Consider the following 13592-nt stretch of genomic DNA (forward strand, 5'->3'; position numbering starts at 1 on the left):
CAGTTATATGCTATATCTACACTTTTTTTTAACCTTTTGGTCTGAAATACCCAAATAACTAGGGGTTAATATTCCAATAATATTGAAACAAATCTTAAAATATGTTTTTCATTTACTCACCTCCAGAAATATCCATTATGCGAGATTCACATTTATTTTTTTAATCTGTCCGTGCAGCTCAATATTCGGGCCTGTATGTTTGCGCTAAAGCAATGCTAACAACGTTAAAAATAGTTCTGTCCCTAACTATCTAAAAGTACGGAATGAGTTTTTGAGAGATGTATGCTACACCCCACCCCTGTATGTCTGTTTTAGAGCCCCCAAAAGGCTTTGAATTCAAAGTACCGTTCTGTCTGCATTGGGTTTGCTAGAATCCCTGTGTGTTGATTAGATATCAGTGTTTAACCCGGGCTGTAGGCCTATATCTTGACAGGCCATATGACGGATAATGTAAACCTGGGACCCCTGGTTGAAACCCCCCACCTTAGGATTTATGTAACACCCACACAACCACACACCCACACACACGCCTGTTGCTACGCCCCAAGACCACTCACACACACACACACTCTGATTCTATTTTACTTCGCGACAGAGCTGGAAGACGTTGTTAAATAGGCTTTTCCCATAGTTAAAGGGTGAGATACCGTTTTTTAAATTCCTTTTATTGAATTCCAAAATATTTCGTACAACCTTGAAGACATGTTTGAATTAAGTAACACATTTGAATAATATTTAAACATGCATCACACGTGTTTTATGTAAAAATAAAAAATAAAACCTTGGAGGCCGGTCTTTGTACATTATTACAAACTTTAATAAAACGTAATGTTCATAACATACCCATGTAGGAATAGACTATAAAATAATACATGTTTTTTTCAGATCTTACAGTTGTCTGCGCCAGACCCTAGCGTGAGAGAAAAGAGCGCTACCCCTTAGTTAAATGGGGGCTATACATTTTCAAAATTAACACCTACATTTTAACACACGTTATAATTCAACATTTTTTTTATTTATTATTTCTTCCAGATATAGGGGGTCCTGTTAGCCCTGGACATTATCCGTTTCCAATTCCCCATCGCAAAGTCTTTTCCGCGCTCCGTCGAAGCTCTGTCCACTTTCCAGCCAGGGAAAGATCCACCTTCGACCTTGTTGTTGTTCCGGGGTATGTCTCAACGATAACCTCGGCCATCGCCGTAATTGTTCACCATTTTCAAAAAGACTGTCCAGCTTATTCATCAGGGTTCGGAAAATGGGGTAATCGCGCCATTTAAAACTGAACATTATTTGAAAAAAATGTACATCCTTGCATGCTTTGGATGATACATATGAACTGACCGTAGCATTTGACCTGTCAAATTGTTCACATGCTAAAATTGTCACTCTGGAGTCCGGGGTATAAGCCATGGAAGTGACTCTCAGAGCCATTAGATCATTTCGTACACAGACTTGTTCTTCCAACGCATATCCGGGCAGCCTTGAAGCACTCAGGGCGCGTTCCATTTGACACAAAGCTAGCCTTATTTTAAGCCATTCTCGCATCCTTAGCGCTGGAGAAAAAGGCTCGGGTTCTGCACGATAAAAGGGTTGGGACACGCTGTCTGTGAATATCTTAACCGTAGATTCCTCCGGGTTGAATATGTACGAAATATGGCCCTCGCTTGTACACAAAAATCCTTTAAAACATTCTGGAGCCTCAAGCAAAATATCCTCCAGGCTTTTGGCGTTGGATTCATGACATGAGCTACAGAGCACTCCGAGAATTCCCCTTGTAGACATATTTTAGATGTTTAATATTCAGGTCTTAAAAATGGCTTGTTCTGGACATTTATAAAGCCTAGGCCCCAGATACATAACCCTGGACATTCCTGCTTCATAGATAACAACCATAAGGGAGATAAAACTGGGGGGTGGGGGGACATACCCAGTCCCAAAAGTTCAAACACTTAACCCCCACCCTCCCCAGTTCAACCAGCCCCCCTAGACATCAAGCAACAGGACGACTTCAAAGCATTCCATAGAGATATAAAATAACACACACCCTCTAACACGGGACCACATGAACAGGGGGGACGGGCCGGAGGCCCATAATTCAGACATGTACACGTCATCATGACGTACGGTCATCAATCAATCATTTTGACCCGTGCCGTCTCCTGTATTCTCTCTGACCACTCACAGATAGTCCTAGCAAAATTCTTGCTTGAGAAATTACTCTTTGCTAAGAAGCTATTTTGTTTCTTTTTGTCCATTTTAATTGAAAAACAGTCACATGAAGGTATTTCATTGTTACCCAGAAATGATTTGATATTGAGATAAAAATGGGTTGCATTGGAGCCCAAGCCTAGCTAAATAAAATGGTAGGCCACAACAGTTTTAGGAACTAGCACGTTGAAATATAATCATTGAGCAATTAAAAACCAAACACTTTAATCATCAAATCCCTGTTTGAGAACTCATATTGTAATTAATACATGCGTTATGTGTTTAGTTCTACTGTATGTAATTTACAGCATACCGATTGGTCCATTCGGCCATGTTTTGTAAGTCATAACATTGTCAGACCACCACTTAGTGACTCGGCACAAGAAGACACAAGCCAAAGACTGTTGACTGTCAGAACTGTAGGACATGTACTGTAAAGTGCTATCCAAAGAAATAACTAGGTAAACCTCTTGGAGGAACATTAAGGTATAAACACTTGAAGAACACAGGTAAGCACATTACATTATATTACCATGAGCACATTACAGTCATACTCTTATAGGAAAATATAATATGTTCGACAAAAAAACAAACAAAAAAAAATCCCACAGTTATCAGTTCAATTTCGCACATGATCAAGTACCAGCTCCTCTTTTGTCCTCAAGACATGGAAAGCCTTTGAGAACGCAATGTGGCAGTTGGGCAAGCATCGAGCCCCCACCAGCCAACCCTTCAGTGCAGCCTTTGTCCACGCACGGCTCAGTCAGGTTTCGTGTTCCAGGCATGTGGGGGGGGGGCACCAGGCCTCTTCACTGAGCTTTGCTGTCTTCTCGCTCCTCTGGTTCCACATCAAGTTCAGTCAGACAGCAGTACAACACGATCTGGGTGTATTTGGTGACCCAGGCTGGCAAGGAGAGGGGAGAGAGATGAAGAGAAATGTAAACAAGTAGTCAGGCGGAGTTGATGTTGGAAGAGCCTAAATACATTTTGATGTGTGGTTTCTTTCATGTGATACACCAGACTACTAAGTCACATCGGGGCTTGATAAGCTCAGGGAAAAAGAGTGACATTGTGGACTGACAAAACATTTCCCTGAACCACATTTAATGATATATTCCTAGTCCCCCAGATCCACAGCCAAAATCAAACCACTGAGTCTAAAAACAGTCTAATCAAATTACACTCAGAGGACTTGTTGTTCATTGGTCAACATGGATAGGATGCACAACAAACAATTTGTAACAGACAGAGCTGTGGTTGCTACAGTGATGATATCCTTCTGAAAACCCCAAAAGGAGTTATTTATCCTTCCCTTCACCATCAATAGTAAATACACTGAGTGTACAAAACATTAAGGACACCTACTCTTTCCATGACATAGACTGATCAGGTGAATCCATGATGACCACTTGATGTCACCTGTTAAATCCACTTGAATCCGTGTAGATGAAGAGGTACGGAGGCGGGTCAAAGAAGGATTTCTAAGCTTGAGACAATTGAGACATGGACTGTGTATGTGTGCCATTCAGAGAGGGTGAATGGGCGAGACAAAATATAGTGCCTTTGTACGGGGTACGGTAGTAGGTGCCAGATGCTGCAGAGTTTTTCACGCTCAACAGTTGCCCGCGTGTGTCAAGAACGGTCCACCACCCAAAAGACATCCAGCCAACTTGACACAACTGTTGGAAGCATTGGAGTCAACATTGGCCAGCATCCCTGTGGAACGCTTTCGACACCTTGTAGAGTCCCATGTCCCGAGGTATTGAGGCTGTTCTGAGAGGAAAAGCGGGTGTAACTCAATATTAGGAAGGTGTTAGGTGTTCCTAATATTTTGTACACTCACTATGTCTCTCTTGCCGACAGTGGCACTCTTTGTTAATCAGCCACCCAATAAACTCAGGCGTTCCTACAGATTTCCAACTTAGCACCCTTTACTAACATGCTTCAAAAAGATACATCTTTAGATTTTTCGGTCACACTTTCAACTTTTCATTCTTACACATATGAATCCGCAAACACGTGAAAAATGTGTGGACATGCCAGTCTGCTACACACACATTGAAATCATATTTGTTCAGACATGAAATGGCAGAATTAGAATTCAAAATCACAACACTTCCAGTTACTTTCTAGCTACAATGCATATGAATTTCTTACAGTAATTGTCTGCAAAAATGGGTGACGGTTTGACCAAATGCTGGACTAAAAAGCACTTTCAAAAAAACATTTCCATCTAGCATGCTTTCAAGTCCTGAAGTAGCTTTAAAATGGCTCTGGGAAACCAGCCCTGTGTCTGTGTGTCTACAGCTCTGGTCCTTACCATTTACTCTGCATATAAACTTGGGCCTCCTGTCCTCAGGCAGGTATATGGCCACGTAGTAAACAGGCACTCCAGACAGGGCGATGCCGATCCCTATGAGGGAGTTAATGGTATCACCGTACAGAGGGACGATGACCAGGAACAGACTGCACAGGCAGTAAACGAAGGGAAAGAACAGGGAGAGCTGTGGATAGGAGCCAGTGGTTAGTCAGGGTACAGCAGATCAAGCTATGGTGATGATGCACAACTATGCAGATGCAAGTTTACTCATCCATTGGCATCCCTCTCTCTCGTCTGTATGTGTGTGAGAGAGTGAGCCAAGCCAATCAAACACACAACACTCAAATTCAGACACCAATCTTTCTAACGTTACCTTAACAGGTCTGTGTCTGTCTGGCTGAGTGAAGCGCAGGTAGATGAGGCCGGCCACAGACAGGCCCACGTAGAGCCAGTAGCTGAAGCTGAAGTAGTTGATGAGCTGGAACACGTCCTCCACGCACAGAAAGATCAAGCCCATCAACCCCTGGAAGAACACACAACCCAGGGATGAGTGACATTCCACTGTGGGTCTGGTCTGAATGCACCATAGGTGAGTGTTTCTCGAAAGATGGATCACAGATTCCTTTTGGGGTTGCTTTTAATGATGAGTCACTTGTGACCTGAGAGATATACTATACAGTAAGATATCAAAAAGAGAGCATTATGCTCTATGGAGATGTGATGTCACTCACGTTGAATATGAGGGCGGGGACAGGTGTGTAGCGCTCCGCCTGGATCATACTCAGACTGTTTGGAAGGTGTCCCTCTCTCGCCCCCACGAAAAACAACCTGGACAGGGCATTCAGCGGCCACAATGGAATGTTTCAGCGCTTCAGACGTAAAACTTGATTTTAATATCTGAGGTGGTCTAACCACAGGTTGATTTTAGGACATTCAAATATCTCAGATAACGTCCATTGCCAGTCATTGAAGGGATAAAGCTCTGGCTTTCAATGACCACTAACTAGTTCAATATGTTTTCACTAGCATGTTACATGCTCCAATTATGCTAGCTGGGTGATTGTTGACATTGGTTGCTGAATAACCATCTAACAAACTTAAAAAACGTTTTGATGAAACAACAACACCTTAGATGCACATTAGAAAAAAGTTTAAAAGCTAAAGCTTCAAAAAAGTGAACTATCCCTTTAAACTTCAGAAAAATGTGGTCAGTACCTGGAGGCAGCGATGATGGAGGCGTTGAGTCCTCCATAGCAGGACATGGCCACGGAAATGGGAATGATCCATTTGAACGGTCCCAAGACCGCATTTCCAAAAGTCTGTGGGATTAGACGAAATGGTTTCAGTAAAATACACTGAACAAAAATAAACACAACATGTCAAATGTTGCTTCCATGTTTCATGAGCTGAAATAAAAGTTCCCAGAAATGTCCATATGCACAAAATATTTATTTCTCTCAAATTTTTACATCCCTGTTATGAAGCATTTCTCATTTGCCAAGATCCATCTCACAGGTGTGGCACATCAATAAACTGATTAAACAGCATAATCATTACAAAGGTGCACCTTGTGCTGGGGACAATAAAAGGTCACTCTAAAATGTGCGGTTTTGTCACACAACACAATGCCTTGGAGCGTGCAATTGGTATGGTGACTGCAGGAATGTCCACCAGAGCTGTTGCCAGAACATTGAATGTTATTTCTCTACCATAAGCCGCATCCAACCAATGTTCCCTCTAAGCTTGGTCTTAAAGGGGCAGTGTTGTATTTTGAGACGGGCTTGAATAATATAAGTAGCCAATAAGCAGAGGGTAGCATAATTTGTCTGATTCTCTGTGATAATGGTATGGGAATAATAAAATGCATTATTTTGTAAAGCCTACTTGACCACTGTCTGAAACTAACTTAAAGTGGGTACAACCTTAGTGTTCACAGTAAACACATGCTGGAAGTTGCACAGAATTTTCACAACGTTCAAGTTTGCGCTCAGCAGACCTCTCGCTTTAGAGAATTCAGCAGTACGTCCAACCGGCCTCACAAACGCAGACCACGTGTATGGCAACGTGTGGGCGAGCACTTTTCTGATGTCAACGTTGTGAACAGAGTGCTCCATGGTGGGCGGTAGGGTTATGCTATGGGCAGGCATTAGCTACGGACAACGAACACGATGGCTTTTAATCAATGGCAATTTGAATGCACAGAGATACCGTGATGAGATCCCGAGGCATTTTTTTTTTTTAAAGGTTACTTCCAGCGTGCGTTTACTGTGACCAACAGATGCATATCTGTATTCCCAGTCACGTGAAATCAATAGATTCGGGTCTAATGAATTTATTTCAATTGACTGATATTTTTTAAAATCTTGCGTGTTGCATTTATATTTTTGTTCAGTATTGTGATGGGAGTGTGTCACATCAAAGGTATATAACTATTATATTTAAAATACACCGTAGAATTCAGTGCTATCACTTATGTTGCACGCAACAACGTGTCTTCTAGTAAAATAACTACATTTCCTGAAATGATTCAAATGGTTATCTGGGTTTATCTGATATATTGTACTATATAGTACTCTCTAACAACATGGACACAGAGACGGGTCACATGATCTTAACAGCCCCATATTTGGCCCTATTTTTAGCATGTGGGTCAGGAGGTTCTCACCACGGCGACAGCGTCACTGGCTAGTAGAGAGGACATGTCCAGAGCCACGTAATAGGCCACATTGGTCAGCAGGTAGATGATGGTCACAATGGGCATGGAGATGGCAATGGCCAGAGGCAGGTTCCTATAGCAATAAAGAAGTCAGAGGTCAATAGGTCAGTGAAACAAATCCATCATTTTTATTTAGTGGGTGAGGCCATTTTCAATACTTCTTATACACAAGTATTTATTTTAAATGTTTGGGAAAAACTGGTGATTGTTTGTTACCAAAAGAAGCTGTCATCAATAAAAAAAATATCCATCATCATTATACTCTTGTACAATAGACCCAAGTATAAATAAACCCAATGCTCTTTAACATTTGTCTCTATTCATGACCTTGTCCTTTCTTCACCGCCATGCCAAATTAGGCCTTGAGCATGGCTCCCATTTTACTCCGGGTGCTTAATCATCGTATCACCATCCAAATATACAGTCCAATCATGAATAGTGATTTTGTCTTTGCTCTAAGGGCAGAAAGTGTTGGGTGAAGGGGGCATGGCTGATTGGGGATGACAGTACTGACGCAGCTTCTCTGAATATGGGCTGAACTCAAATTAAACCAGGCACGAGTACAGTGATACACAGTACAGTCTGAAATATGTTTGAGTTTATAATGGGCAAAGGCTGTGAGAGTGGAAGAGAGGAGATGTATACTTTGTTGGGTGTATAACGCCTGCTAACAAGTCCACCACTCTCTGGGCTAAGATAGATCCGATCAACTAAAAAAAGATGAATAAAAATCATGCATGTATAATGCCATGACCCCATATGGCCCCGTTATAAAATAATGTAGAAACAGGTAGATTACCTCTCTGGGTTCTGGATCTCCTCTGTGACAAAGTTGAGTGTGTCCCAGCCAGAGTAGGAGAACAAAGCAGAGTAGAGGGCCAGAGCTATAGACCCAGGCTCCATGGAGGAACCCTCAAACGGATTCTGAAAGTTCTGGGTTTCTCCTACAGGCAGGAGGGAGAAATAGGGAGACGGGGCAGAGAGAAAAAGACATGTAGCATTAATCCCTTCTATTGCATATCTTTAGACCCCCCCCCTTTCACTCCATTGTTTGTAAATACTATAATTGTAAACAAAAAACTAAATAGCCTCAAACGCATACTTTTGATATCATGGATATTCAGTCCTTGTAACCATAGCTTTGTCTATGAATTTGAGTGTGGTTACATTTCTTCAGCCTCATCCCTGTTTTTACCAAAACTGAGGCTGGGTGTATGCTTTGCTAATGTTTGTACTGCAGATTTCCCCTTTTAAAGGGATGTTAATCATCTTATTGTCGCATTATCTTGGGTATCTTTTCGGAGAATGTAGCAATGCTAGTGAAAAGGGATTGTTTCCGTTAGCAATGCATTCAAAAGCATGGGGAAATGGCTCTCCCTTCTACAAAAAGGGGTGTCCTCCCTCACTTTCCCCATTCTTTAAAATGGCTGCTAACAGAAGCAGCCATTCAGCTAAAAGTGCTACATTCTCCGAAAATGTTAGCCAGGTTATAGTGGACATTGCTAGCTAACAATTTTTTAAAAACGGCATGGAGTTAGTCTACAATCAGCAAAGAATAAAAGTGAATCTTCCGCCCATATCCCCTCCACAACACAATCTCTCCTACCTTTGGCTATCTTCATGATACCTATAATGATGATGAGGATGAGTGACATGAGCTTGGCGTAGGTGAATAGATCCTGGACCATGGTTCCCCACTTAACATAGGCACAGTTTACAAAGATAAGCATGCCTGGCGGAGAGAGGGCGAGAGGGGGGGTTGGGGGGGGGAGAGAGATGATATTCTGTAGGAAACGGATGCAAAGTAGGAGAAAGAAAAGGACAAAGCAGAAGAAAAGTAGAACATTGTTTTGTTTTTTCGTAATATCAGTATGCTCCAGAGTTACCCCTTCCAAATCCCCAAATAGTTGATCTCTGTCACAGAACAATCTGTACTGTTTGTGTAACTGAAACCAATGGTAACTGAAGCAGAGGGAAAAGCAAGCACCTCACATCCCTTCACTGCCATGAAACTGATGGAACAGAGATGGTACACTACTGGCAGATGAAAAATAATGGCATGTTTTAATTGGAATGTGTGTCTGTCTCTCTCTCTCTCTCTCTCACTCCATAATGATGAGTCAAACGTGTGTGTGTGTGTGTGTGCATGTGCTTGCGAGGAGAAACCAAACGTCCGTCAAACCAATCTAGGGCCCAGAGTTTTCCTAATTATGTGTCCTGACGAGGAGATAACCATTTAAGTGGGGCCTGTTTTACACAGACAAGCACTGTAGTTACTCGGTTAATGAACCGCAGACCCAGATCGTAGCTGATTCATGCTGGCTGTCAAGCCTCTCTTGCACTAGTGGCAGATGTCTCTGGGCTGAGGGAAACTCTAGTCTCGACAGTGTGGCTGAATCACGGCATTGCTGCTCTCTAACCTAAACACCAGCTCAGTGCCAATTTCAGATGGCCAAGAGGAGCTGCACAAAGCAAAGTGCGTTCAGAGCTATTTTAATGCTCTGACTGGGCATTGAGTCGAGGATGTGTTTGCGTGACTAAAGAGAGTGGTTTATCTGAACATGGCCTCATTCTAGTAAAGGCACATACAGTACCATTACACACACAAAAATAAATATTTTCCAAAACACCCGTCAATTCTATTCTTCACAATCAAATGTTTAGACAGACATGAATAGACACACCTCTACCAGAAGCCTCTCAAAGAACAAGGCTGGAAATGTTTTGAGTCTTTACCTAAAATAGTCATTGTTACTAGACCCTAGTTATCCCCAATAGAAATTGATAAAACACAAAGAGACGGTTTCTGGGACACGGACAAATAGCTTTTTAGTCCAGGACTAGGTTAAATCATTGTCCGGGAAACTGGTCCATAAAGTCTTCCATTTGTAACTTAATGTTAGTGGTAAAAACAAACAGAGGCAGGTCCCTTACAGATGCAGGCGGCAGCAATGAGGCGGATGGCGTCGTAGGGTGGCTGGCAGGTGGGGTACCACGCCTCCACTAGATAGTTGGCGAAGGTCAGCGAGATGACCGCCTGGCTGGCTGGCTCAATGAGCAGGATGGATGTCCACAGCCTGATAAAAGCTAGGAAACCGCCAAACGACTCCAGGATGTAGGCGTAACTAGCGCCCGATTTGGTGATCGTGGTTCCCAGCTCTGCATAGCACAGTGCTCCGAAAACGGAAAAGATGCCGCCGAGAGCCCAGATGACTAGCGATAGCCCGTAAGAGCCGCTGTGCATGAGGACGCCTTTAGGCGAGACAAAGATTCCAGAGCCAATCATGTTGCCCACGATGAGGCAGATGCCATTGGGGAGGGAAATCTCGCGCTTCATTTGCATCTTTTCTTCGCCGCCGTTCGGTGTCTTTGGGTCGTCGCTGGCCTCGGCCTGCGAGCCGGGGCACAGCGATCGTGACATGGCAGCCAGCTTCTCTCTCATTCTGCCTTAATGTGGAGCTGAGGAAAACAGGAGGTTAAAGGTCAAGTTAATCAAATATATTATGATTCAAATATTAGACAATGCCCACCCTCAGTTAATTCCAAAACCCATTACATAAAAAAGTGCTAATCTTTCAATTTAGTTTTGTTTGATTTTGGGGTGAAGTATCTCTTTAAATTTGGATTGGCCTAAGAGGCTGCCTGATACTAAAACCAAAACAATTATCCTGCCATGTCCTCTGAAGGAGAGCCAGAGCACCTGCTCTCTTAGATCTTCAGCAGGGTCAAATATACATTCTATGCAATTGTAATTGTACAAATGGACACAATGTTCTGGTCACAAGTAAGTCTCCTCTACCATGGTCGTCTACACAAAGAGTCCAAGTCACGGGTAGAAAACAAATCGATAAACCCAATGATCTAGTGATAAAACATAGTAAAGAAATATATACATTTACTGCACCTGTTGTCTTCAAGAGAACAAGGGTCACAACAGAGAATCAGGGATTTTCCTCTTCTAAGGCTGAATGCTCAAACGTCGACCAGTCATGTCCCCACGATGAGTTTCATGACTCAAATATAACTGGAGGAGCTCACACAGTTGAGAGGTAGCAACAGGACAGTCAGTGTTGCAATCCCAGTGCAACGGCTGTTTTCCCAGCGATGACACCCTCTCTCCTGCTATTTCGGGAGAATGTCGGTACTCCGAAAGAGAGCCCACCCCCACCCTTCTTGCCCTGAGGGAGTCCAGATAAACGCAGATAAACGCAGATAAACGCAGATAAACGCCGGATGCAGTAAAACCAAACCAAAAATGTTTACGTGGATATTATTGTGGAGTCGAGTCCCACCATTGATCCCACTCAAGTGTCCTTGAATTACTTTGTAACTGGCCCGAGACTTGAATGATGAAATATATCACAGTTTGGCCCCCGACCATTTAGTTTTCGCAACATGGCAGTCACAAACAAACATGGCCTCTAATACAAGGGAAACATTATACATTGACTGTACACAGTAAGTCATGATACCATGTCTGAACAGTAGTGTGGTGGTGGTAATGAAGAAAAGAGGCCTACAGTACAACAATAGGCTGATTTATGGAAGGTCTTATAAGGTGATATACAAGAAAATAGAATATCAAGTGTGACTGACTACATAGGGCAGCGTTTCCCAAACTCGGTCCCCGGGACCCCAAGTGGTGCACGTTTTGGTTTTGGCCCTAACACTACACAGCTGATTCAAATGATCAAAGCTTGATAATTACTTGATTATATGTATCAGCTCTGTAGTGCTTAGGGCTAAAACCTAAACAGGCACCTCTTGGTGTCCCGAGGAACGAGTTTGGGAAACTGTGACATAGGGAGTATTGTGACGACCCTCCCACTCTGTCTGCCGTATTCTTTCTCTTTGCTCTTGTTTTCCTTATTAGGATGTCGGCGGGCGGAGCTTGGAGGGTCGTCAGCGACATGGGACACACCTGGGCCCGGGTGTGTCCTGGGATAAATACACAGCTTCCCCAGTCATTGAGGAGTCTCTCCATGCAGACAGTCAGATTTTGGTTGTGGCATTTTTGTTTGTTTGTTTGTTTGTTTGTTTGTTTGTTTGTTTGTTTGTTTGTTTGCTTTGGCACCTTTCAACACCCCTCATTATCACATCTATGCACACAACCACACTCACTCACACTACTGATGACTGACTACACACACCATTGTTAATTGTATTTACGTTACTTCTGTTAATAAATATATTTTTGGAATTCCTTATCGCCACGTTGTCTGACTCCCTTTTTGTTACGGACTTCGAGCAAGTTCGTGACACTATTGAAACCAGAGCATTGCTATCTCTCTTATCACAATATGTCTTCCAGTATAGAAGGAATCATGCATGGTATTGAATATGGATTCATAATATGGCAATCAGTGAAAATCAATCAAAGAAGAAAAAATAGGAAAGAAATCTACACTTTACACCCTTGCATGTCGCAAGGAAGTGTACACGATTCCTGGAAGCTGAAAATGTCCCAGTTCTTGCATGGCCTGCATACTCACCAGACATGTCACCCGTTTAGCATGTTTGGAATGCTCTGGATCGAGGTGTATATGACAGCGTGTTCCAGACAACATTCCAAAAGCCACAATCATCAGCCTGATCAACTCTATGAAAAGGAGATGTGTCGCGCTGCATGAGGCAAATGGAGGTCACACCAGATACTGACGGGTTTTCGCATCCACGCCCCTACTTATCTGTGACCAACGGATGCTTATCTGTATTCCCAGTCATGTGAAATCCATAGATTAGGGCCTAAATGAATTTAATTGACTGATTCCCTTAAATGAACTGTAACTGAATAAAATCTTTGAAATTGTTGCATTTATATTTTTGTCCAGTGTAGTTGGCCCCTTCGACGACAGCCCCAAGGCTATAAATGACTGCCTACCTAGAGCAGATAGTTACATTAGACTGTGACTTTGCAGTGTAATCACTGTTACGGTACATACAGTATATAGTCCATTAGTATAAAAGCTACAGTATGCTTCAATTCCCAGTCATGTGTGCCAGGAAGCTCCCTTTGCTTACTTGAGACCTGTCTTGTGCAGACAACCCGAGGATGGATCACTTGAATATGAAACACGAAGTCCATGCATTTCATTAAGTTTCCTACAAAACAATTTCCTTTGGCCCATTTTAGACCAAATACATATACACGCCACATTCCCTTCAGTGTGGGTCAGTTACCTCTTCTTCTGTGACCTGTTCCTAGTGTAACAGTTCCCCTACCTTGGCTTAAAGCACTGGAAGGAGGGCAGCCGTGATTGATCCCTGAACAAGGGGCAGCCCCACTGAGCTATATATGAACTGGCGACGGCGTCCAAGATGGTCAACCGTTGTTTTCAGTGTAATCTT

The 13592-nt window shown here is 42.8% G+C and overlaps 1 protein-coding gene across 2 annotated transcripts; it reads right to left on the reverse strand.

The window, feature by feature from the left end:
* Positions 1 to 793: 793 nt before the first annotated feature.
* On the reverse strand, positions 794 to 11332 carry LOC118402349 (Y+L amino acid transporter 2). Of its 2 annotated transcripts, none has more exons than XM_035800495.2 (10): positions 11138 to 11332; positions 10179 to 10703; positions 8851 to 8976; positions 8044 to 8188; positions 7194 to 7317; positions 5744 to 5847; positions 5260 to 5356; positions 4902 to 5051; positions 4529 to 4712; positions 794 to 3112 (listed from the first exon to the last, which is right to left on the reverse strand). In XM_035800495.2, exons 2-10 carry the CDS (start codon positions 10684 to 10686, stop codon positions 3018 to 3020), a joined length of 1533 nt encoding a protein of 510 aa, XP_035656388.2. In that variant the 5' UTR covers positions 10687 to 10703; positions 11138 to 11332; the 3' UTR covers positions 794 to 3017. The 2 variants fall into 2 exon arrangements, with proteins under 2 accessions (XP_035656388.2, XP_035656387.2); XM_035800494.2 differs by having other exon boundaries at positions 11149 to 11330.
* Positions 11333 to 13592: the final 2260 nt, after the last annotated feature.

This window comes from Oncorhynchus keta, chromosome 23 (genome assembly GCF_023373465.1).
Source record: "Oncorhynchus keta strain PuntledgeMale-10-30-2019 chromosome 23, Oket_V2, whole genome shotgun sequence".
NCBI lineage: Eukaryota > Metazoa > Chordata > Actinopteri > Salmoniformes > Salmonidae > Oncorhynchus > Oncorhynchus keta.

Excerpts from the sequence above, each read along its gene's own strand:
- LOC118402349 (XM_035800495.2), bottom strand. The coding sequence starts at position 10,686 with ATGAGAGAGAAGCTGGCTGCCATGTCACGATCGCTGTGCCCCGGCTCG. Across the intron at positions 8,189-8,850 it reads TATCATGAAGATAGCCAAAG|GAGAAACCCAGAACTTTCAG; the intron begins GTAGGAGAGATT and ends TCCTGCCTGTAG. Across the intron at positions 7,318-8,043 it reads GAGATCCAGAACCCAGAGAG|GAACCTGCCTCTGGCCATTG; the intron begins GTAATCTACCTG and ends TTATTGCTATAG.